The sequence below is a fragment of the Molossus molossus genome, unplaced genomic scaffold, assembly GCF_014108415.1.
Source record: "Molossus molossus isolate mMolMol1 unplaced genomic scaffold, mMolMol1.p scaffold_m16_p_17, whole genome shotgun sequence".
NCBI classification, from domain to species: domain Eukaryota; kingdom Metazoa; phylum Chordata; class Mammalia; order Chiroptera; family Molossidae; genus Molossus; species Molossus molossus.
In genome coordinates, this window is record NW_023425352.1 from 42842481 (window position 1) to 42867562 (window position 25082).

Sequence of the window (25082 nt, forward strand, 5' to 3'; positions counted from 1 at the left end):
TCAAAATCAAGTCTCAAACTCATTTTTACATATCTCCCAAACAACTTTAAGTCTGATAGCTTAAAGTGATGTATTAACATTCTTCCCTTATAGACTTAAGTAAACATATTGTACTAGTTCTCATTGATTGTAATATGTTATCACTCCATTTCTCATGCATTTGTTTCTTAAAATACCGTAGTATAGGATTATTATGGTAACTCACATTTATACCATTGTTCTACAATTATAAACTACAGAACACATTCATAATCTCATTTAATTCTCCAAACAATCAGTTTGCTAGTTCAATTCCGGTCAGGGCACATGTCCAGGTTGTGGGCCAAATCCCCAGTGGGGGGCATGCAGGAGGCGGCCAATCGATGTTCTCTCTCATGATGTTTCTCTCTCTCTCTCTAATATCAATAAAAGAAAAGAAAAAAACAACAACAATGCACATACAGGTGTCATTCAAAAGCATTTTGATAAATATTTACACCATGAAATGGCTTCAAGGCACGTTAGATTGTTGAGTGACTTCTTTATGGGGTCACAAGGTGGCATGTTACAGTGGCTTGTCTGCACAGGTACCTATAGAGAGCTATTATCAAGGTGGTAGAGATTGGGGAATTCCTTTAAAGAAATAAGCCAAAGTATCCACTGTGCCCTAATAAAGAACCTTTATTTGTGTTGACATGAACTAGAATTATTAAAACTAAAACAAGACCTATTCAGTAATCTTCCGTATCTTATGGGAAAAAAAAAAAAAAAAAACTCTTGAAACTAAATCATAATAGTAAAATCATGTGTGAATTGTACCATAACGTTTTTCTTAGTAATTACAGGGTAATAAAACATTTGTATATTTGTATATAAAATATTTAATATATTATATAAATATAATTTACACGTTTACATATTGTGCAATTTTATTTTTTAATATAAAAACATTCTTGCGTGTTAGAGGTTTGATTAAAGTAAGACACATAAACAGCTTCTTTTTTTCGTAAGTAGCTTTTAATTGTATCATTAATAGGCTCCTTTCCTATACGTAACAGAATATAAGAGGCACTTATTTGGTATAAATGTATTCTGAAAACTTTCAGGCTAATATATCATTTTTATAAAAAGGGAAAATACATATGTTTAGAGTTTTCTAAGGAGTCTAGAAAGAATGAGAATTTCTAGAAAGTCTAAAACATAAAATACAATTTTTTAATGTTTATATAGCTTTCTTTTATTTTTATTTTTTGCTTTCTTGTATTTTCTGGTATTTGGAGAAAAAACTATATTACTTGTATTCTTAAAAGACAATGAATACATTCTCTAAGAGATAAACAAAGCAAAATGGCAGATGGAAAAATAAGAATATAAACATTTTTAAAGAAATGATTTTTTTTACTCCACCATTATGTGTCTACCTTTTATATCTATCAGAAAAGCATAAACATAGCATGTTATAGCAGCTCATCTGTCTTTGGAGAGGTCATTACTGTAATGAAGTAAATTTACTTTATAACTCTATGGCATTTTTATAAACTGGCAAAGATTTTTGTTGCTGCTTTAATGTTTTTACTTATACACTGCATATAATGCCTTTTTGTATTTCTGCTTACTATTCCAATTATTTTATTGCAAATACTATTCTGTGTCTCTTCAGAAGTAAAGTCACACCACTTCAGTATATCTGCAGTTTAAGAGAAAGTTTAGTAGTAACTTTATCAAAATTGTCTACACACAAAGTAAAGTTAAACATTTTCTATCTCTTCAATCACATATTTTACCAATATCATGATACTGGTTCTCTATAGCACATAGTACATTGTCTGGATTGGACTTTTTGTTGGCTTGTGTTTTCAACTTAACATTATTTAATACAGTATTTAATTCAAGAACAGCGAACACTGAAATACTGTTAAATTGTGCTTTGAACATGAAAAGGTATGGCCAATACATTCAATAAACTGATTAAAATATAACTATGTTTAAAATAATAAGAATCAGATTTAAAGAAAAAGATAGGGCTATTATTGATGAAAACATATTTACAGAAAGACTTGAAGTGAGAGCCAACTAACTTACATTTATATTTTTACATTTGATTTAATCTTATTTACAAGTTTAAGTTGGTGTACACAGCAGACCTCTGACTACCGTCTCTAATGTAAAGTGAAAGAACTTGAAAAGAACATATATACAGTTCATATATTTATTTTGACTTTGGTTTAACCTTGAAAAAATAAATAAATAAAATCTTTAAAATTATCATTTGGGACCACAATATTATTATAGTATACAGCAAAAACTTAACACCATGAAGTTTCTAATTTTAGTCACAAAAATACAAACTGTTTCTGGGCTTTGAATTTTAATTTGAAAAATTAATGATTTACAATTGTATTTAAAAATCTAAGATGCCATTGATTATGAGATCCATCCTTTTTAATGTAACATAAAGAAAATTAATGTCAATTAAGTTATAACACAATGCATTATCAAATTAATTCTTCTTGAAAAATTTTATTTAGACTCATTTATATATACACCTTTATCATATATGACCCTTATGCACACTAAAACAGGAAGATACAAGTTAAATAAACTGGTTAAGGTATTCTTTTTTATTTTATTTTATTTTATTTTTTTTTGTCCTCACTAGAGGATATTCTTGCATTTATCTTCAGATAGAGCAGGAGGGAAAGAGGGAGGAAGAGAAAGAGAAACATTGACATGAGAGAGACACATCGAATGGTCGCCACCCACACGACCCTAACTGGGGCTGGGGACAAACTGCAACCAAGGTACACGCCCTTAGCGGTAACCAAACCTGGGACTCTCTGGTTCCTGGGCCGATGCTCTAACTGCTGAGCCAAACCAGCCAGGGCAAGGGTAAGGCATTCTTAAAACGTTTGCACATTCATAGTCTCACTCGTCTGTATTACCAGTGCTTTGTGGTTAGGTCATCAACATGTTGTCACATGCAGGGTCAATCAATCTCTATGCCATCAAGGTGGGAGTTGATCGGCATTTCTTAAAGTGTCCCATAACTGTCTCCAGAATTTCTCCCAACCCACTGCCACCCTCTCTGCAAATCCCTCCCTCAAGAAACTTTAAATAGTCTGTAGACTAAAAATTTGAAGAGTGTTGTCGTGTCACCCAGAAAAACAACCAAGTTTGCATGCACAGGCCATGACAATTACGTCATAGCTGTTGTCTGGACAGCAGCAAGGAGAAGGCACCATGGACCATGAGATACATCCCAATTGCTGAGACATTAACATGTGAAAGACACGCTGTCACTTAGAACTGAGGAAATACGACATTCATATTCATTTCTTGTTAATCTGCAATTAGAAAGGAGTTTTTATACATCTCCTAGCCTATAATTTATAATATCTAAGATAATTTTTGTGCTCTCAACTAAGTATTTAATAAGGCTGAATACATAACACTTTTTAAAATATCTATGTCTGAGCATTCGCAACCAACTAAAATATACATATGTTAGGTTTCCATAAAATGCTTTTATTACAACAATAAATATAAACATCACTGAAGTTTTATGTATAATGACCTAGTATGAACATGTTTTTGTTAAGGATCTTGGACACCGTGTGAATTTGATATGGCACTTGAGCAAAAATAGATTTACTTGCTACTACTATTCATGTATCAGTCATGAACTGCAAATATGTGCGATTTGAGTGGTTTTTATAAATCTAGTTTGTGACAGAATCCTAGAAACTTGCTGTATGTAGTAATAAAGTGTAAAGCACTGAATTATTCTGTTAAATCTATTAACGCAGCAGGTATTTCTGCTTCCTTTACTCCATGTTAATACCAACTGATAAATTACAATGACTGAAACTTAATTACACCGCCACATGACAAATTTCCTTTAAATAGGGAAGTACTAAGAGTAGGAGAGAAGAAATTGGGCTTTGAACTTGGGTAGGTTGCAATCCTGAGCTTGTCACATTCCTACAAGGGGAGCTTAGATGCCTTTCTTTTTGTTTGTTTTTGTTTTTTATCCTCACCCAAGGATATTTTTACATCTATCTTCAGATAGAGCGAGAGGGAGAGAGGGATGAAGAGAGAGAGACAGAGAGATTCACACACACACATCAAGTGGTTGCCACTCACACAACCCCAACCGGGCCGGGAACAAACTGCAACCAAGGTATGTGCTCTTAGCAGGAACCGAACCCGGGACTCTCTAGTCCGCAGGCCGATGCTCTAACCGTTGAGCCAGACTGGCCAGGGCCACAATACATTTGTAATAAAATAAATTCCTGCCTGACATACCTATTTGGAAATCTGAAATTTCAGCCTCCATTTAAAGTTTCTGAGCGCCAGTGTCATCCAGATTTTTCCAGCTTCAGACCCTCTATTACTGCTACCACTTGAAATGATCTATTCTGTGCTTTGGAGAACACGATGTATAAAGTGCTCATTAAAGTCAGTTTCCCAGTGGGCCTTGACTGTGGTGGGGGAGGGGTAAAATGTGATATCATATTTTGAACAATCAAAAGAGTAAAAAAAAATGTATTAAAAACCAATAAAATAAAAGGAGATAGCTTTACATTAGAGAAACAGTTGCCACAGTTCCAAGGTTGTCCTGACAGAAGAGTGAAGACAGCAGCCAACCTTCATCACACAGCTGAAGACAGGTGCAAACTTGGAGTCCAAGAGACTGTGCTGGTTGGTTGTCTGTCTGCTTGTTTGGGTCCATGCAATATTTTTTTTTAGTATTAATTAATTTCCATATATCAGTATCAAGAGATTTTACGTAGAAATCTAGACTTCTGGTTGTTGTTAAATAATTACTAAAAAAGGGCCATCAGTTCCAATACTCAGTAACATTACTTCTCAGGCTCTTCAATGCTATGAACTTGCCACTCTCTGATTCCAAACTCTCTCTCTCCAGAAAAGCCTTTCAGATGAACCTCACGTTATACACCACAGAACAAAACACAGCCTTCAGTCTGAGTCCTTCCCGGTCTTAGTTTATTCTTTTATTTTTTACATGCATTACCCTTTCAAACTACATCACTTCGATCGCTTTCTCTCAGTAACATTCTCAAGTGGCCGTTGGGTGAGATCACAGGTCTCAGAGAGCAAGGACAGGAGGCGCCCACGGAACGCGGGGCAGCATTCACCATGAGTTCAGGAAACCGCAGGTGCTTCTGCCTGGCTGCAGCTGGTGGCAGCTCAAGGAAGGAGGCCTCAAGTGCTAAATCCTAAGCCTTTGTGTCCTGGAGAATCTTTCTACAAATGCTCTCTGCTTACTGCTGACCAGCTCCAAGCCCATGAAGCCAGAAACTGCAGTGGCATGAGGCTTTATAGTTCAATTAAAGGGAGTAAATGAAATGTTCACACTCACAAGCCAACAGCCACTGTGAACTTCCCAGCAGACGCTCACATCTTCAATGACAGGTGTCAAGGTGCATGCCAATGTGGATTTTCTCCTGCATCTGTTTATTAATACACTTATTTTCCTGATCAAATCAACCATACTTTACCATCTCTGTTTATTATACTACCTGATAATTAGTTTTCATAATTACTACACTTTTATAAGTTACATGTTATGATATCATATAATGTACTGGTATCATGTGTATTATAAGACATTCAGGGAAGATTTTTAGGGGGAATGAAAGTACCAAATAGCTTCTAAATTGATTCTCTCATCAAGAATATTTCCAAAATATGCCTGGCTGCAGTGGCACAGTGGTTGAGCATCGACTCATGCACCAAGAGGTCACTGGTTCGATTCCCAGTCAGGGCACATGCCCAGGTTGTGGGCCCGATCCTCAGTGAGGGGCATGCAGGAGGTGGGCAATCGATGTTCTCTCTCATTGATGTTTCTATCTCTCTCTCCCTCTCCCTTTCTTTCTTTCTAAAATCAATAAAGAAAAAAATTTAAAAGAAAATTTCCAAAATCTGCCCTGACTGGGGGCTCAGTTGGTTGGCGCATCATCAAGTCCATAAAAGATGGCAGGTTCAATTCCTGATGATCAATGTTTCTCTTTCATATTGATGTGCTTCTCTCTCTCTCTCAAATTAATAAAAACATATCCTCGAATGAGGATTTAAAAAGAAAAGGATATTTCAACTTCTCAGTTTTGTCTTTCAGTTTTAAATGGGACCCGAGTCCAAAATTCTTACAAAAGTGGGTAGGAAATAAAGAGAAAAGTAATAAGAAAATAAATTATGACATTTAAAAATTATAAATAAATGTAAAGCGAGAAATTTTAAGAACACATTTGGATAAGGAGGCCACATGTTATAGGAATATATCCTCTTAAAATTAAAAATCATAAACATTTTCTAGAAATAAATAATTTTAAGGCAAGCCAAAATTTAAAAGCCTTCAGGTATGAAGGCTAAATTGCATTTTGTATCTGAAGACCATAAAATAGACTTTGAATAGCTTTCCTAAACAGTTAATTCTAAGTCTTCGAAATTGTAACACACCTCATGACCAGAAAGTACCCTACGTGGTAACATTAGTTTTGCCCAGTGGGCAGTGGAATAACTTAACTACATGCATATTTTCATATGATTAGGTACCACTAACAAAGAAAAAAAAGCAAAATGAAAAATCTACCCCCGTAAAGGAGATACGGGAACTGAACATCTCTGGAACTTTTTTGCTTCTTCTGTAAATTTCATGTGATCCATAAGCAAATACCTTTCCAATACTCTTCTCCTTCTTACAGTGTCTACCTCAGAGTAAAGCAATTCATACGCGTTTATCTGGATGCCAACCTTCTTCTTATTACAATCTCATATTCAGTAGCTCTTAAGGGAAACTCCCAGTGGTGCAGTTCACCTGGTTTTACCCCACCCCACCCCCACAATGGACTGAAATAATGGCTACAGTTGTCAGTCATAGCCCACCTGGTTCAGAAACCCCTTAGTAACATTGGCCAGGGGCATCCTCTCGCTCTAGATATTAAAACAGAAACAGCTGAGAGTAACTGAAGTTACACTATGAAATGAGAATTTTGTACTATTTGCTCCACACTTAAGTTAACCATAAACATATGCAACACTGAGGGCGTGTAATACTTTAAGCTTCTAAATGACTTCTCTCTGGGAGAAACCTTAAGCCAGATGTGGCCAAATGCACCCTCTATTTTTCTGGCCTTGTGAAAAGACTGAGTTCATTGCATGCACTCTGTCCAGGGAGCTAATGCCTTGCGTTGAGGGATATAACACACATTGAAAAGTCTTCTCAGTTCAGCCACTGTTTGGAGTTCATATTTCAAGTGAAAGTCCTCATCAGTAATGTTACCACAATCGTTTTAATGTTCTCCTGTGTGCTGGGATAAAGCTGCTGTCGTTTACAGAATCCCACAAGTGGCTCTTCTGTTTGTATTAGACCAGAGTCACTGTCTTTCTCCACAACCCCCTTCCCACCATCTCCATCTCTTTCTGATGAATATACACAAATTTTCCCTATATTTTACCCAGAAAACTCCTAAAGAATAATATATCATGTGACTGGATAATAAGACATAGAAATATAAATACAACAAAAATGACACTATAAAAAACCAGTCAGAGGAAAACTGACCGTTTCTCAAAAGGTTTTACAATGTTTTTTTTTTTTTTTTTTTTTTTATCCTCACCCGAGGATATTTTTCCATTTTTTGTACAGATAGAGTGGGAGGGAGAGAGAGGAAGGGAGAGAGAGAGAGAAACATCGACGTGAAGGGACACATTGAGTGGCTACCACCCGCACGACCAACCAGGGCCGGGGACAAACTGCAACCGAAGTACGTGCCCTTAGCGGGAACCGAACCCGGGTCTCTCCGGACTGCAGGCCGATGCTCTAACCGCTGAGCCAAACTGGCCAGGGCAAGGTTTTACAATGTTTATAGAATTACTACATGACCAAACAATGCCGCTCCTACATATAAACCCCCAAAAACTGGAAACATGTTCAAACAAAAACGTGTACACAAATGTTTGTTGCAGTCTATTCACAAGAGCCAAAAGGTAGAACTATCCCAAACATTCTCAACAGAAGACTGGATAGACAAAGTGAGAAATATCCATGCAATGGAATATTATTCAGAAAAAAAAGAAAAAGGGAATAAAGTACTGATGCATGTAACAACATGGATAAACATTGAAAATATGTCAAGTGAAAGAAGCCAGACACAAAAAGATACACACTGTATACACCATAACCCATTCATATGAAATATTCAGAATAGGCAAATCCGTAAAGAAAGCAAGCAGGTTAGTGGCTGTCAGGGGTGGGGGGAGGAGAGAACATGAAATGATTGATGACTTAATGGGTATAGGGTTTCCATTTGGGGTGATGAAAATCTCTGCAACTAGATAGTGGTGATGGTTGCACAATGTTGTAAATGTAGTTAATGCTGCTGAATTGCACTTTGAAATGGTTACAATGCTAAATTTTATGCTATGCGTGTTTTACTGCAGTGTCAAAAAAAAGTCAAAGTGGCATACTGTTCATAATCCAGATGTAAACAATGCACAGATTGTTTCTGAAGGGACTTCTATGAAAGGCCCAGAAACGAGAGAGACCAATGACTGACTTTGCCATTAAATAGGGTGTTCTTTCTAAAACTACTTTAGATCCCATACTCACAATTCAGGAAGTTTCACCTGGTGGTATTGTTACATGTACTATGGCAATTAAGATTCTACTTGAAAGGGAAAAATATCAGGAAGCATTCCTTGTTTTATTTACACATCAATTATAAAAATACAAGAACTGGAGTGCAAATCAGTAAATAAGTGGCTGTGATGTCAGAGATGTTGAATACAAGACGACAGCTCCAAAGAGGAGGGTCTCTGGGCCTTTGTCCCCTCCAGCAAACACACAGCACGGCCCCCTATCTCCCGGCGCGCTATTGCTTTGAAAATATGAATTCAATATTGTTGGTAGAAAGTAGTGTCTTTTTTATTTTTATTTTTTGGTACGTGCCCCTAGCGGGAACCGAACCCGGGACTCTCCGATCCTCAGGCCAATGCTCCAACAGCTGAGCCAAGCTGGCCAGGGCAAAAGTAGTGTCTTAAAACCTCTCACAGTCATAGTATCACCCGGCTCAACTACATTTCAGAGATTAGAAAATGTGGAGTTTCCACTCAATACCACACAGGTAAACTCACTAAACACTCTCCTATTTTTATCTGTATGGTCTTCAATGTCTTCAATATGACTATGGGCTGATTTTGAATCGTATGCTCCTCCACCACACCGCCTCTCGCTGCCCTCACACCAGAGCCGGGAGGAAAACCCACAGTGTGTTTGGGTGTCATTGCTTTCCACCTCATCCCAAATGGTTCAGTAAAACACCGCGTGCAAGGGGGTTTTAGAGGCAAATACAAGAGTGAAACACACATTACTATGCTAATATACTAATGTGAATGATCCACATCCTATCTGGCAGGTCCCACCCAAAGTTAGCATTACACAAATATATAATAAACCATCTCTGCCAATTTTTATGATTAGAATGCAGTATGTTCCATAAATCTGTTTCTAAATCAAAATTTTGCTACAGATATGGTAAATATGTAATTTTCAAAAACAATTCAAAAGGTAATTTAACAGACTGTTAGAGTTCGAATATACATTTTCATTTTTATTATTTTTAACTTTCAGTAAATTCTTTATTATTATTTTTCCATTAGACTTGCATATGAAAAAATATCACAAGCATTATCTATGAAGTTGGAAGCAACTGCTGCATATTATCCCATATATATATATATTTTAATTATTTTTATTAATTTATTTTGGTTATAGATGTTTGTCCCTTTTTCCCCATTGATACCCTCCTCCTGATCCACGCCCCCCCGCTCCCCGCCACCCTGTCCCCAGCATTGTTGTCTATGTCCATGGTTACACATACATGTATATAAGTTCTGTGGTTGATCTCTTCTCTCCCCACCACCCTCTCTTCTGAGGTTTGTCAGTCTGTACCCTACTTCTATGTCTCTGGGTCTATTTTGTTCATTATATTCCACAAATAAGTGAGATCATGTGCTATTTGTCTTTCTTTGATTGGCTTGTTTCACTTAGGATATACATGCACAGTCCTTTTGCCATCACGGAACAAGCTGTTCTTCTTTTTTTCAATCCTTACCTGAGGATATTTTTCTATTTATCTTCAGATTAGAGTGGGGGGAGGGGAGGGGAGAGAAACATTGACATGAGAGAGACACATTGACTGGTTGCCTCCTGCACGACCCCGACCAGGGCCAGGGACCAACCACAACTGAGGTACGTGCCCTTGACCGGAATCAAACCCGTGACTCCTTGGTCCGCGGGCAAACACTCTAACCACTGAGCCAAACCAGCCAGGGCGAACAAGCTGTTCTGATTCTGGGTCTGATTCGTAAAGAAAAGAGAGTGAGTGTCATATTAACATGAAGAAGAAAATCTTGATTTGGATAGACACTGAATTGTAGTTACATCCCTCAAATGTCGCTTTTCTTCGTAGGGAATAAATAGTACCAACACTAATCTTAATCAGGGCGTTTCACAATTTTATCAGCTGCTCTATGTTTTGTCCCCACTTTTTTTGTTGTTGTTCTGATAGAGTGGGGAGGGAGAGAGAGAGAGAGAGAGAAACATCGACGCGAAAGTGTCCCCATTTTTGACCAAGAGCTGCACCAGCTACATCTAGCTGTGCTACAAATATGCTATTTCTAATCCTCACATTAAACCTCTACATATGCAAAATATCCCCATTTTACAGCCTGGGAAACATGGGCTGAGAAAATTTAAGTAACTTGACTAACTGGGTTAACAAGGATTCAGACTCTGATGTATATAATCCCATTCTCTGCTCATGATAGTTCACCAAGCAGATGACCTTCCTTTGACCAAAGCCCATGGGCATCATATTTTTAGGAGAACCTCCACTTTAAAGATTACAGGAAAGTAGAAGTAGAAGATAAAAGGCACATGTTGACCCATTAATTCAATGTAGCTACATTAGTACATACACCTATTTTCTAAAGACAAAACTATAATTGCCATATTTACAATTGACACAAAGTACTGTAACACAGGGCCTAAAGTTGACCTCCTAAAAGACCTTTTGTATAGAGATAAGGGATTAGTTTAAAAGCATTTCATCAGATGGACAACTTGGAGAAAATCAGTCATTAATTTAAGCAATGGAAATTAATGTTTTGTAGTTTTTACGCTGATACTATAGAGGACCTTCCTTCATCTGTAGAGCTCGGCTTTAGGAGTCCCCTAAAATAGCAAAATTCTGTGAAAGACTGAAAACTTGTCAAGTACTAGTGTGTGGCTGCAAGTGACTAACACCTGTTTCCTGCACACTCATAACTGAATTCATCAAAAGCCACATCCAGCAAATTTTTAGAAAGGATGGAATCATGGAATCTACTGTGCTCTTGTAATGTCATAAATTCTCTGTGCATTTTTTCCCCTAATTCTAAGACATAAAGAACAGTTGAGGAGGATGAGCCTTGCTTAATAGGTCAGAACAGGGAACTTGGAATATCTGAAGCCAAGCTGTTTCCTGTGCTTCTCTATTTGTCCAAAACAACAGATTGAGTGAAATAACCCCACATATATAGTAGGAGGCAATTCATTAAATTTCTGATAAACAACTCTGTGGGGGCAATGGGGTGGGAATCTGTAAAATCATAGCTGTGGCTGCTTTTAAGAAGAAACTTTGAAGGTATTTGTAAATATAGGATGTGGCAAAAGTAGGTTTACAGTTGTTCGTATGAAAACTAACTCAATAATTAATAAATAATAATACAAGAGAAAACTCTGTTTCATGTACTCACAACTATAAACCTGCTTTTTATCCTGCCCTGTATTTACTGGAGTACATGATTCATTTAATTATCGATAATTGCACACAAAATCTTTTTTTTTTTTACTATTCAGACTACCATGGTTCAACTTCCGTGTTTTGATGTTTCTTCTATGTTAAGATGAACTAGGATGAAAATGGTGAAACCGCCAGTTAAGAGAACATGATAATGTTCCAAACAGATTTTTCGATATTGTAAAATGCCAAGGTAAATTATCTAGTGGTGAAATCACTGCTTGTAAAGACTACATACACGAAAAATAACAAAGGAAAATTACACAATGTTCCCAAATAAATTATCTAGAGGTTAAGCTCTGTGTCAATGAATTAGCTTGGCTTTCTATAATTACTGTTTAATTTTTCATTAAACACCCACAAAATGCCAACATCAAAAATGACACAAATGCTTGGAACTGTAGAGCCTATATTTCAAGACAATGTATATTTCATAGGCTATATATATATTATTTATAAAAATCATTGTGCACAAACATTTAGTTTCTGATGTGTGCCTTTATTTAGTATTTCTAATTTATCAAGTAAACTGTGTACCAGGGGAAAAGTAATTGTTAAACGGAGGCTTAAAAGATGTGAGTTTCTGCAAGAAGTTTTTATATTCCTCACTATACTTAACAATAAGTAGCATTGAAGGGAAAGTGAAAACTAGAATACAAGCTCATTATTCTCACAAGTCCACTGGATAAGTATACTGTTCAGATACCATGTATCCCAAACTGACTCCCTAAAATATTGTTCCTTGTTCCTTACCCTTAAAACTCACAAAATATTGACTGAATTCTAAGAGGATAAAGACGTTTGAGATCTGTGTGTAGAAATCTTTAAAGTTCATGCCAAATGGGAGAGTCTATTAAAGGGACGTTACTTCCTCTGCACCAAACATCACAGGGCCTTTATCCCAAGCCGTTTATTCTGTCTCAAATATAATTTTTCCAGAGCTGACCACGTCCCTGTTTTGCCTAAGTTCACCTCAAAGGTCATCTTTTCAGGAGATGCCCCTTCTCTGATCTCTGGTCTTTCTCCATTATAGCCTCTTGTGGATTTTTTACATTGACTGATTGCTAGATATCCACTTTGTATTTTTATTGTCTGTTTTGGTCCTTGACAAATCCCTTGCACATAACATAGTAAGTGTTCAAAAAATACTTGTTGCAAGAATAAATAGCATGGTATTGAGGCAGAACCAGAATGATGAACTAGATCTTTTAAATAACTTTACATGATTATACTTTACTTTAACACACACACACACACACACACACACACACACGTATGCACACTAGAAATGCCAAATCAATGTATCTCATTTTCTGTGAAATATATACTTAAATGACTAGTGAGCTGGAAGTGAAGGATAAAAATTCTGAGGCTGTCTATACAGACAGCCAACATTGAACAAACTGCTTAATTAGGCTCTGAGTTTCACAGTCTAAACTCCACTCAAGCATTAGAACTTCATAAATAATTTAGAGTTTTGCTTTTCTTAAGGACACTGTTCACACCAGTATATCAATTGGACTCTAATAATAGTAATGAGACATCTTAAACAGCATTATTTAAATATGCTCTGTTCCTAGTACAGTACTTCCCTGGTAGTGGCAGGACCAATAGATTTCAATGACTAAAATTGTAAAATTACTAAAGGAATAAGAAGGTGAAGGAAACGTCTAGATCTTAAGCTTTAGATAATCATTTAATTTAACAAATTACTTTACAATTTTGTGTAACAGAGAAAAGAAATAGAATAAAAAGTTTTAAAAGTTATATTAAAAATATACCCATAAATGGGAATTTTTATTTAAGATGGATGACAGAGAAAGTAATTTTATGTGCTAATTGTGGAAAATTAATTATCCTTCATATGATTAACATTTTCTTGGCAGGTAGGCACAATGATTTAATCAAATGATAATTCCCCAAGGTCTCTTTCTTTCCAAAAAATATATGAGTTATTTTTTTTTTTTGTGACCTCATCAAACGAACAACAAAAATTAAAAATTTCTAAACAATATGCTAGGATTTCTCTCTCTCTCTCTCTGATAAGCCACAATTCACTACTTTAAAAATAAATCAGCCGGAAAGCCAGGCTTTATAAATATCATCTTCAAAACCACCCTGTCCAAATGTTCAGATTAATTACCAAGCAGACCGGTATCTGTTAGCATGCTTCTGGAAATAATTTCTCCTACAGACTGAAAACTGCATGATGAACCTTCGACATAGTGCCCGACATTACAGAGTACCAATTTACCTGGAATCTACTAAAGGCAACAACATGTTAGCCCTCTCACCCCATGCTAACCTTGAGTCATACTAGCTCATCACTGGTCCCAGCTAAAAACTCAACATAGATTTGTAATCCATTGTCTGAAATCCTTGAAGCCAGAAAAGCTTGGAACTCAGAACTTCTCTGATGAGGAAGGTATATACCAACCTTATGGATATGCCCAGAAGTGCCTTGGGACGGCACTCCATGAACAAAAAGTTTTTACTTCTGCAACAAAACCTACAAATATTCACACTAAGTAAGATAAAGACTATAAATAGCTTCACATAAGGTCAGAACAGGTTCTGCTGCCAAATGAGTTCAGGTCGGGTCAGATTTTGCCGCCAAAGAAGTTCAGAAAAATAATCAGATTTTCGTTTGGATTTTGGAATTGTGGAGAAGGGATTTCAAAACGGTGGCACACCAGTACCTTGCTTTAAAAGAGTTTAGAGTTTAAAAGGCTGCTATACATTAAGTTTTTATTAAGTTTCTTCCTCCCTCTTTCTAACAAATTATTTGAAGAAAATCTCAAGGTAAATCTATCTTACTAAGTTTGATTTTTAAAAGATAGTATTATATTGAGAGTCTATTATTTTATGAAATTCTGAAATCAAGGAGTGATCTCCCAGGTTCTCTTAATCCATTCGATTTCTCTACAAAAAAAAGTTCCAAACCCATGAACACCTTGCGCAAAGACAACATGGAAATCCACATACTCAAATGAGCAAACTCCAGTACTAAAGTCAAGAAAATACCATTACAAATTAATTATTGGAGGAGTCAAAACTACTGCTTCATGGATATTTAAACATAAGTGCCTATTAACTACAAAGTTGAAGACATTTGCAGAAGATTAACAACCATGAGGAATAATAGAAATTTTTAAAAAATCTTTAAATTTGTAGCTTTATAAGACTAAGAGAAAAGGCATTTGACAGTGATGCAGACCATGAAATGGAAAGTATACAACAGCCACTTGACCTGGAGCATATCATTAGCCTTTCAGAAGTCACAGTGCATTGGACATGGGATCACGCTCAGTGAATGATAATTTAAATAGCTCAACCTGCTCACCAACAAAAAACTTTGAGAGGTTATTTGATTTAGAGCAATGTGCGTGATGGCCAGACACACAAATGAAAATAAGAGGTGAACACATTGTGCCGTATGCTAGGGTACAATAGCACACATCCTTTTGTAGGAGGGCATCATGAGCTCCATGCAGCCTCATCAAAGTGCCTAGAACCGAAGAGGAATCCAACAATGAAACCCCAGCACTTATTTATTAACCAATGTCATCCCAACAAATTTCATCTAAAAAAATTAAAAGAAAAAGGAAACTCCAACAGCATGAGGAATATTGAATGAAAATCAGAAATGGATGTTCATTTGACTCTCCCTTAAAAATGAATATACATTTGGGTAATTTAAACTTTATCAGAATATAAGCAAGTACAGATTCATACATAAGGCAAGCACATGGAAAGAGAGAGAGTGGGAGATTGAGAGAGAGAGAAGAAAAAAGGGAGGAAGGGAGGAGAGAAAGTTGTAAAGTCCATCCTCATAAAAAACACAAACTATAAAAACTAACTTAAATAAAGTAAGCTATTTTGGATTCTTAGGATGAAAAGGCAACTGAATTGAAATGATGAAAATGCCTTTACTGAAGTTCCCTAGAAAATAAGCAAACTCACAGCTAGGGGACTCATTATCCAGCAGGGTAAAAATATCTAAGTATTTTTCTCCAATCTGCCACAAAAAAAAAAAAATTGCTGAATGAAACACTCAAGGGACCAAGTACACAGTAATCACTGGCACTGAAACTCTATGACATATATTTCTAACAGATGGACTGGTAATACAAAATAATGACCTCGCACCCCTACCAAATACTAGGAATATTTTTCTCAAAAGCAAATCTGACTTGGATATTCATCTTCTCAAAGTCTTTTGGTGAAGGTCAGGAAGAAAAAGAGATATTTTGCTCAAACTCCTTCAGATGGTCCTTGTCTTTTTCTCCATTCTTGCATCTTGCAATCGTATATCTCTGTACTGTACACTCCAACCACACAAAACAAGGTTTAGATTCCTGAGCAAGCCAGGCTGCTTCAACTCTCTCTCTCTTTCATCCCACTCTCTGTTTGGAAGAATCTGACCCTCTAGGGAACACATATCCTTTTAACAGCAGTTCAAGCTTGCCCTCCTCTATTTATCCTTTCCTGTCATCCTTAAGTGGAATTTACCACTCCCTTCTTCCTGTGATTGATGGAACTTGAACTCACCTTTATTGGGTCCCCCTAATGCTGTCTGTATGAATTAGTTTATCATAGCTGGCTCCGCCCAGCAATGGAAAGTTGTCCATTACATAGCATCCTCTGAATAATTGAATTAAGTCAAGGGCCTTCCATCACTATTACGTGTTTTATTACACATCTTTAAGTTGGAAAGCTAGACAGTACACCCTTCTTTAGATACTCCTATGGATTGAATTGCATGCCTCCCCCAATTCATATGTTGAAGTCCCAACCCCAGAAGTGACGGTATTTAGAGATGGGACTCTTGGCAGTAGAGTTTGATGAGGTCATATGGGTCAGATCCTAATCCAACAGGATCAGTGGCATTATAAGAAGAAGAAGAGAAAGTTCTTTTTCTTCTCCAGTGGCATATGCCAAGGAGAGGGTATATTAGCGCACAACGAGAAGGTAGCTGTCTACAAGCCGGGAAGAGCCCTCACCGGAGCCCAAGCTGACACCCCAGTCTCGAACTTCCAGCCTCCAGATCGGGGAAAACATTCATCTCCGCTATTTGAGCCCCAGTCTACGGCATTTTAAGCCACCCAGCCGTAGCTAAAAATCCAGATGCTAAATGAATGAAATCATTATGTGTCACTTTTTACACTTAATTTTTGGTGGCTGGTTACTCTCACAATACCCCTAGTAGCAGTACCAGGTATATGATTCCCATTTTACAGATAGTTTGATTGTCCTTTCAAAGACAAGAGAGCAAGTTAGAAGAAGGACTGGAGTTTTATTCCAGTCTCCTGACTTTTAGTAAGTCCTTCTCTTGCAGCTAGAATAAGGATGATAAATAGCTACACGATGTGGACACACACACATATCCTTTTCACACTCCAGAACAAGATAGAGAAATTATTAGAAGAAAAACCTTTCCTAATATAAAGTTGAATCCTTATATTTCTGAGCAAAATGCAAAATACTCACTATGTGCTAACAAAGGAATAACATAATGGTTCCATCGCATTTACCTCACTGGCTCCAATATTAAATATATCTCATGAGAAACTTTATACCCCAATATCCAAAAACATGTGATCTGTTCTGAAAACAATCAATACCAATGCAAAATTTTTAAAGCAATTTTGAGATATAGTCCTACATAAAAAGAATTCCTCACTTAATTTTCTATGAAAATAATTCCTTAAATAACTAGGACATATTTACAATACCTGGGAAGCTTGTTGCTACGGAATTTGGCAGGTGGCATAAATTTCCCACCTGAAAGGCTTTCATTTGACCACACCCACCAATGTTGCGTGCAGTGTAGGTCATCTAGAACACCCAGAGTCCTTCTGAAATATTTGGTTCAGAAGGATATGGAACACACACACACACACACGTGTATGTGTATGTGTATACATGCCCAACAAAATATATTATATGCTTTATCCAAAAAATGTGGGGGAAAAAAGACTATTAATTTAAAATATATCTCCTACTTGATATCTGCTCTAACACTGAACATTACTGTGTATTCTGGTCAGTAAATGGTACAGATAATCCAATGAGACACTTATTTGGTGTCAGCTACATAGAAAGAGTATGCTGAGTGCCTCTTGATGTGAATACCAATGGGTTCAATGCGTACAAGGGACTAGAGCAGGTCCATGATAACTTGAAAATGAATCAGAACGTGTCCAGTGTCCTGACAGTATAAGACTCTGTGTCAATCCGGAAGACTGGCTGAATTCTAACTAGAGTGAATCGATTAGAGATGTCAAGAGAGCAAGATCTGGGTTGGCCCTCCACAGACTGGTCGGATTTCCCCAAGCAGGCTCACACAGAAGTGCTTTCTCCATGGACAAAGAATAAGTATCAGAAGAAATAGACTAATTCATGGACTGATAAGAAGCCACTTTGGACGGAGTCAGATGTGCATGAAGTAAATGGTGAAGGGAAGAAGCTTGGGATGTGGGTGCAGGTTAGATGGTGAAGGGCCTTGAGCTCTATGGTCAGGGACTTGGGTTTCACTGAGCAGGCCACAGGGAGAGTGGAAGGTAAAGGCCACGGTGTGATGATGAAGGCTTTCATAAAGAGCACCCTGGCTGCAGTCGGAAGAGTGTGGAATGGAAGGGAACAGGGTTCAAAGCAACTGACTTCATATTATGCTCCGAGTAGGATAACTTTATATGAGGAGAAATGGAACACAGCTGGGGAAATTTCAAAGAAGAGGGGAACAAATGCCCATGTTAAAGGATTCCACATAAAAGCTCAGTGATTTACAACCGACCCAGCCACTGCTCACTTTAATCTGGATTGCACTGTCGTAGCTCATGATGTCTGCCTGAGCTCCCCATGACACTCTGTGTGCAGAATCATGGTGGAGCCTGTCAGACACTTCAGGCCATATCTCATAAACACGAGCAAAGCTGACAGCTTTCCCTGAGACCAGCACCACAATGCCAGGCATTAAACAAATCGTGTGGCTGTGCAGCTGTGGCCTGCTCCCTTGGGAAGTCAGAATAGCACCTTCACAACATCATCGACCCCTGGTGAGACAATGAACAAGAAGTCAAGGCTGACTTAAAGCTGGTCGGCACAGCTTCACCATCTATAGGACGCTCAGCCACTGCCCTAGGATGCTGGCTTGGTCATCAACGTGTCCTCGGCTGCTGATAGTAGCTCCTTTAAGAAGACCATATTCAAATGAATCTTTCATAAATAATAAACAGATTACAGAAACATTTTGAAATGCCTGACAAGTCAATGAGTGCTTGAAATCTTTATCTTCTCTACTCTAACCATCCATTCTCTATGTGTCCATTGACTGAGCATACATTACATTGGGTCAAGGAAGCATTTTCAAGAGTCACAATTATATATTACAATCCTAGTAATTAAAATATAGTATCTCAATACTTTGTAGATTAAAAAATATAGTACACATTTTCCTTAAGGAGCTATGAATATAATCTGATTTTGAGGATGTGTTTTTCTTTGTCACAGATACACAACTCTCTTTTGCATTGGTGGCACGCCCTGTGGAAGCCAGTATAAACCACAACGAATAAAAAGCAAATGCCAGACCTAGGGAATTACCAGCCCACAACCCCATTTCAAAATGTATTAAAAAGTTAGAAGCACATTTTAAGACACATGCATTCAAGAAAACCAAAATGAATCTACAGGTTTATAATAATCACTTATTTATATTTTGAAGATTCTTCAATTTGCATGGAGAACACAAATTAATTTTATAAATTATAATGAACAACTTAGGCAGACGGCTGCACAAATGCAGAGTCAATGGCAAATCTGAAATTTGTCAGCCATAAGCTGATCAATAATTAAAATGGAGTTCACCTCCATGCTGTAATCTTAAAGTGTAACTACAGGTTTCCCTAAGTTTGCCTAAAATATGTGTTAAAGCTCAGCATCTATACCATAATAATATTCATTATTAATTGTGCCCTCTTGATTAACAAGCATTCTGGAAAATTTAAAGGGGGAAAAAACACACACACCCACATAATTAGGATATGTGTTTACTTAATAATCCTGAATATCACTATGAAAAACACACCACTTCAGTGAATCTAAATGACTATATTTAACTGTTTAAATATTTTAGCAATGTATCCGAGTTGTGATGTTTTTCTCCAACACAGAACACACTCATGAATAGACTAGAAAAACAAAAGCATTCGGATTGTAGCAGCTTCTTAAAATCCAGCTTTTAACAATCCAGCCTGCAGATCACTTCCTCCCAGAGCCACAGAACAATACAGAGAACATGTTGCTTATTTATTCCTTACCTTTTTTCCTTTCCTTTTCCTATGAGCAGGTTTTGCATTTTTCTCCTTTGGTTCTTCACTCATCTTTCCTTTAAATCAGGTGAGTCGATCAAAGACAGGAGATCACTGCCTGTATTCCAACATCCACAACCACGACAAAGAGTCAAAGCATTGAGACCAAAGTCCATTTACGGGGCTCCCCAGGCAAGCCGCCTCTGCTTACACCCAGCCCTGCTGCTGTCAGAGCCGCGGGCTGCTCATGTAGCCCTGTCGGCTTTCCTCGGGAAGAAACTGGGTGTTCTCTACATCAAACAGTCAATTACTCCTCTAACGAAAATCAATCTTTCAGTCTTTCGTTTTTAACTAAGCATTACCCTGAGATAAAATCTTGACAAGACTTTGTTGCTTGTTTCTCCACAGTGATTCCAGCCTGTAAATGGTGAGAGAGAGAGAGAGAGGAAGAGAGAGAGAGAGAGACACACACACACACCCTCACACACACAGAAATAAGCTCCCGACTGCTGACAAGTCTCTGAAGCCTTCCCAGAGGCTGATTTGCTGCCTCTCGCAGGCTGGGAAGCCGAATGTAAATTGCTCCCCGCGCTGGAGCCTCCCATATGCACACATGTGTTGAATACATCAGGGCATACCAGAGGAGGAGGCAGTCCAGGGAGTGATAAAAGATCAGGTTACTGGTTGGTGAAAAACACTCCGTGATTCAAACAATAAAAGAGCCCTACTACAACTAGAGAAACCGAAGATTACACTTTCTCCATTACTTTTCTCTCTGAGATAAGCAAAAGGCTAGGCAAATTGCCCATTTTCAGCTAACGGTTTCTAACGGAGGGCTAATTACAGAAAGCCCCATATCTAATTTGCTGTCATTCATATTTAATCATTGGTTTCCTTCCATGACTATACCAACCAACCAACCAACTGACCAATCAACCAACAAACCAGAAACCCTCCAGAATATTCAGGAGATCCTAAGAACGGGACAGAAGCAAAGCCCTGTGCTTCCTGGTCGTGTTTAGCGCAGGGCTACTCTCAGACCTAGGTACACACACCAAGCTTCACACCATCCCGAGACCCGGGCTTCAGGATGTTTTCTGGGTATCTGTGTGTGTTTGGGGGGAGGGGTCAACACCTGGATGGAAACTTCCTCACCAGGCCTCCAGCCATTTAAACATGGCTGGGTGACCACCAGAAGCTGTCACTTCAGCGTCTCTGGAAGAGTGCCAGGTACATTCTGATTCAGGAAGGAGCAAGGGTCTCCGAGCTGCCACAGGCAACCACTGACATCAGAACAAGTCTCTCTGAGCAGATGACTGACCCAGGTACAGAGAAGGAAGACGGGAACAGGTGGAAAAGAGGAAAAAGGGAGAAGAAAGTGGAGAGCAGGCTCAGATCCGCCTGCAGGGGCCCCGAACCCAGGAATAAATCATCTTATTTCCTCACTCTGACATTTGTATTCAGGAGGTATTCGATTAAATTGAACAAGAACATTTGCATTCAGGAGAAGTTGGATTAAAATAATATAAAACACAGCCTTGTGGGGAAAAAGACATGACAAGGGCTAATTTTCAGTGATGTGTGTCACAGGATTTAACACTGTTTTGAGGAAATAATGCTAAAATATTGAGCCAAAGGGATAGATGTTTATGCTAAAATATTCCACATTCTTTACCTTATATACAAAGGGGGCTTGTGTCTACAGTATACACAACTAACATTGCTTTCACTGGCCCTCAAATCACGGGATACTTGAGATGGCTTTCCCATAGCCGGGGACAGGGGTGCAAATAACCCCGCAAAGAGCTAGGTGGTTTTTCTGAACTGTGGGTTATCAACTGCAGCTTCTTTTCAATGGTGCAGTTCCACAGGACTTAACTGCAGTAACATGTATCTCAGCAAGTCTGGTGCAGCCAGAATTCTAAATGGTGTCCGGCGTCTATTCTCACCTTCCAGTTTCGGTTCAGACTTGAACTGCAACCTACCCATCGTTCCCATTTTCTGCTGCTGTTCCACAATGGTTGGGCCTCTCATCTTGCAATGAAAGGTACAAAATCATACTGTGGCAGAATCAACCTTGCAAATTTCTCCACAACTCAATTCTTCCTCATATTCACAACACTGGGAATTCTGGGGAATCGGCAGTACTTGTACAGCTTCTCATTCACTTACTTTACTCAGATAAGCCTGGGTTTACTAGTTGTGGACCTTTTAAGGAACAGGGATGAGGTAGGTGCTATAGACAAAATCTATATAAGGTAAAGGATGCAAGCAGGTGGACCGAGTCAGACTAAATCTTTGTATTATTCACTAGTCAAGCAACAGAAATAGTGCCTCCAACCATAACAGAACCGTGATATTTTGATTCCTAGTGTCTAAAGAATTACTAAGTCGAAGAACCTCCTCAGAAAAAGTATGTCAACAACTATTTACTGAGTATCCACAGGCTGTGAGCCTATTTTCTTTTTTTTAAAAAAAAAATCAAAGGTGTATAGAAATAGGAACTACATTGTGTTTATTCATGTAAAAAATTTCAAATGAATTAGGATTTTAAGTATACAAAATAAAACTAACAGGAAAATGCCTGGCCAAGTATACAGCAAAGACTGTGTTTGGGGGAAATGTCATTTTAAAAACTTTTTTAAACTATAAAAGTGTGTTTAAATTGATGGAAATTTTAGGAAAGTCGTGAAATAAACTGGACTTGACAGGACATAAATGAGATTGTGACTAAAGATAGCTGTCTGCCCATTTCTTTGACCAAGCATGATCCTGACTGGATTCACATGGATATACGGTGCTCATACTATACACTGAGGTGCTCTCTGCTGGCTGGATGGAAAAAAAGCAGGACTTTTAAAGAGAAGCTTAGATGGCAAAATTCTACAAATGATCATTCTAGGAAGAAATTATCCTTACTGATGAGGAACTCATAAATCTGATTGACTCTATTTCAAGATGTCACATTAGATCATCAGATCTGAGAGAAAGCCCTGTTTGGAAAATTAATTTTAAAATGTCAAACTGTATACTTAAGTAACAAAATATATGATTTAATAATAAAAGTATGTGACGTATAACATGTTTTAGGTTTATTTCCCGCAACTTGTTCAGTTCTGGACTTTCTAGAGTGGACAAATGATTACATCTCTAAGGATCCATAAGGCAAAAAGAGTTTCTGTGTTAAAATTGAGAGCTTAAGACATCACACAATCAATGTTAATTTAATTTCTAAAAGTATGAAACATTTTCACTTTGTGAAATTTAATATCAAATTTCATTTAAAGGTTGAGAAGGAAAACGATTTAGACTCAATAGGAACCTGCTCCTTAGTATTGTTTAATGGTGTTTCTAACACTTTCACTCTGCAGATGTGCCTCCCCCGAAACACGGACTGTTTTTAACATCCAAAGGTGTACCCGTGCATTTTAAATTAAAGTCATTCTGGCTAAAAGAGGAACTTGATTGATCTAAAAACAGTCTAAGGCTGATTACCTGCCTCCAAAATGTTCAATGTTAACTACTTTTCAATGATGATCTCTTTTTCTCCAAGTTATAAAATTCCCCCAGCCCTTGAGGAACTTAAATTTAGCCAAAGGAAAAACTTACAAGCGAAATACACTGAAACCACCAACCTGGGAACCAAACTTCTCGGTCAGGATGCCAGAGGTAAAGAGGCCTGGATTATAACGCTCCCAAACCTGAGCCCGCAGAACTGACTGCCTAATGAGAGCCGCTCCAGATAAAAACCATCATAAACTCCTTGATACAGATCTACTGAGACAGTTCTATTTTTAAATTAAATAACTCGCTTAAGAGGACAACAACCAGGGCCAAGTTAAGTCTTGTAGAACAGATCTATTTTTAAAATGAAAGTAGCTTACATAGGACAAATATCTGGGCTGGGATTATCAGGAAGCAAATTTATAAAAATATATTCTGCATCGGATTCACTTGAAAACTCTCACACTACATATAATTTCTTGACCAAAAAAATGAAAGCACAACATTAAAGATAAAAAAAAAAAATACCACTTCCCATTGAAGTTCAGCAGACATACCTATATGAATAGGCAAAGTTTATTTTTAAGGCTGGGACGTCCTGTACTTACTGTAAGTTACACTCCTAGTTGCCAAGCTGAAGTAGTTGCTAAATCTAACAGCACTCCCTTGATACCGCTCATCAGTCCTTCATGTTTAAAATACTTGTCAAAGACAAAAGACAGGCAGGTAAACTGCTTCGCCACAAATCTCTTCAGAGGGTCAAGTGAAGACGGAGATGTTCTCCCTTCATCCACCTGTGGCCCGCGCAGCTCTTCCCTGAGGTCGCCCAGACACTTCCAGCAGAGCTGGGAACGGGGACAGCTCTGCTGACTCCCCCTCTGAAGGCCTTTCTTTCCACTGTGCCGGGACCTCCCGGACAGGGTGATGTGAACCCACAGTGAGGTTTGAGATCCTGTCCAGTGGTAAGCAAACAGGTTCACTAGTTACGCATTTGCCTTAAATTAGAAAAAAATAATAACTAGGGTTCATTGGGAAATGGAACCTTCACTGTGGGGTTTCGGTATTTATTTACCTTGCCCTCTTTTGTGTGAAGGCTAAGAAAGAAGGAAACAAGAGAAAGAGTGTGACAAAAAATAGGTGGTTGCTTCATGAGCCCAACTGGTCCATCTTCATCCCACAGACTTGCGGTTGCCTTAGGCTAAGGATGGTCCTGAGGTTTCTTCCACCATCAGCATCACTGTTGCTTCATCCTCCTGCTTGCCCACTGCCTCTAGTGAGCCCCTAAACTCCTGGGCCATCTCTAGCAATGATTTCTAAATATGAAAAGTATCATAATATAGTTGTATGTATAAAAGCCATTATGTTTTATACAATGTCTTGATATTTCTAATGCGAGTGAAAACTTCTGAAATAAAGTGCTCTG

The 25082-nt window shown here is 37.9% G+C and overlaps 1 protein-coding gene across 2 annotated transcripts in view; it reads right to left on the minus strand.

Moving 5' to 3' along the window:
• ANK3 (ankyrin 3) overlaps nt 1-25082 on the minus strand; it is a 611274-nt gene that overhangs the window by 457742 nt on the left and 128450 nt on the right. The window contains exon 1 of one of the 2 annotated variants that reach the window (XM_036265482.1): nt 20165-20717. The exons of the other annotated variant lie outside the window; for it this stretch is intronic. Coding sequence (XP_036121375.1) covers nt 20165-20227 — 63 coding nt within the window. The 5' untranslated portion in view covers nt 20228-20717. Of the gene's footprint in view, nt 1-20164; nt 20718-25082 lie in introns of those variants that run through there. 2 annotated transcript variants of the gene reach the window in all.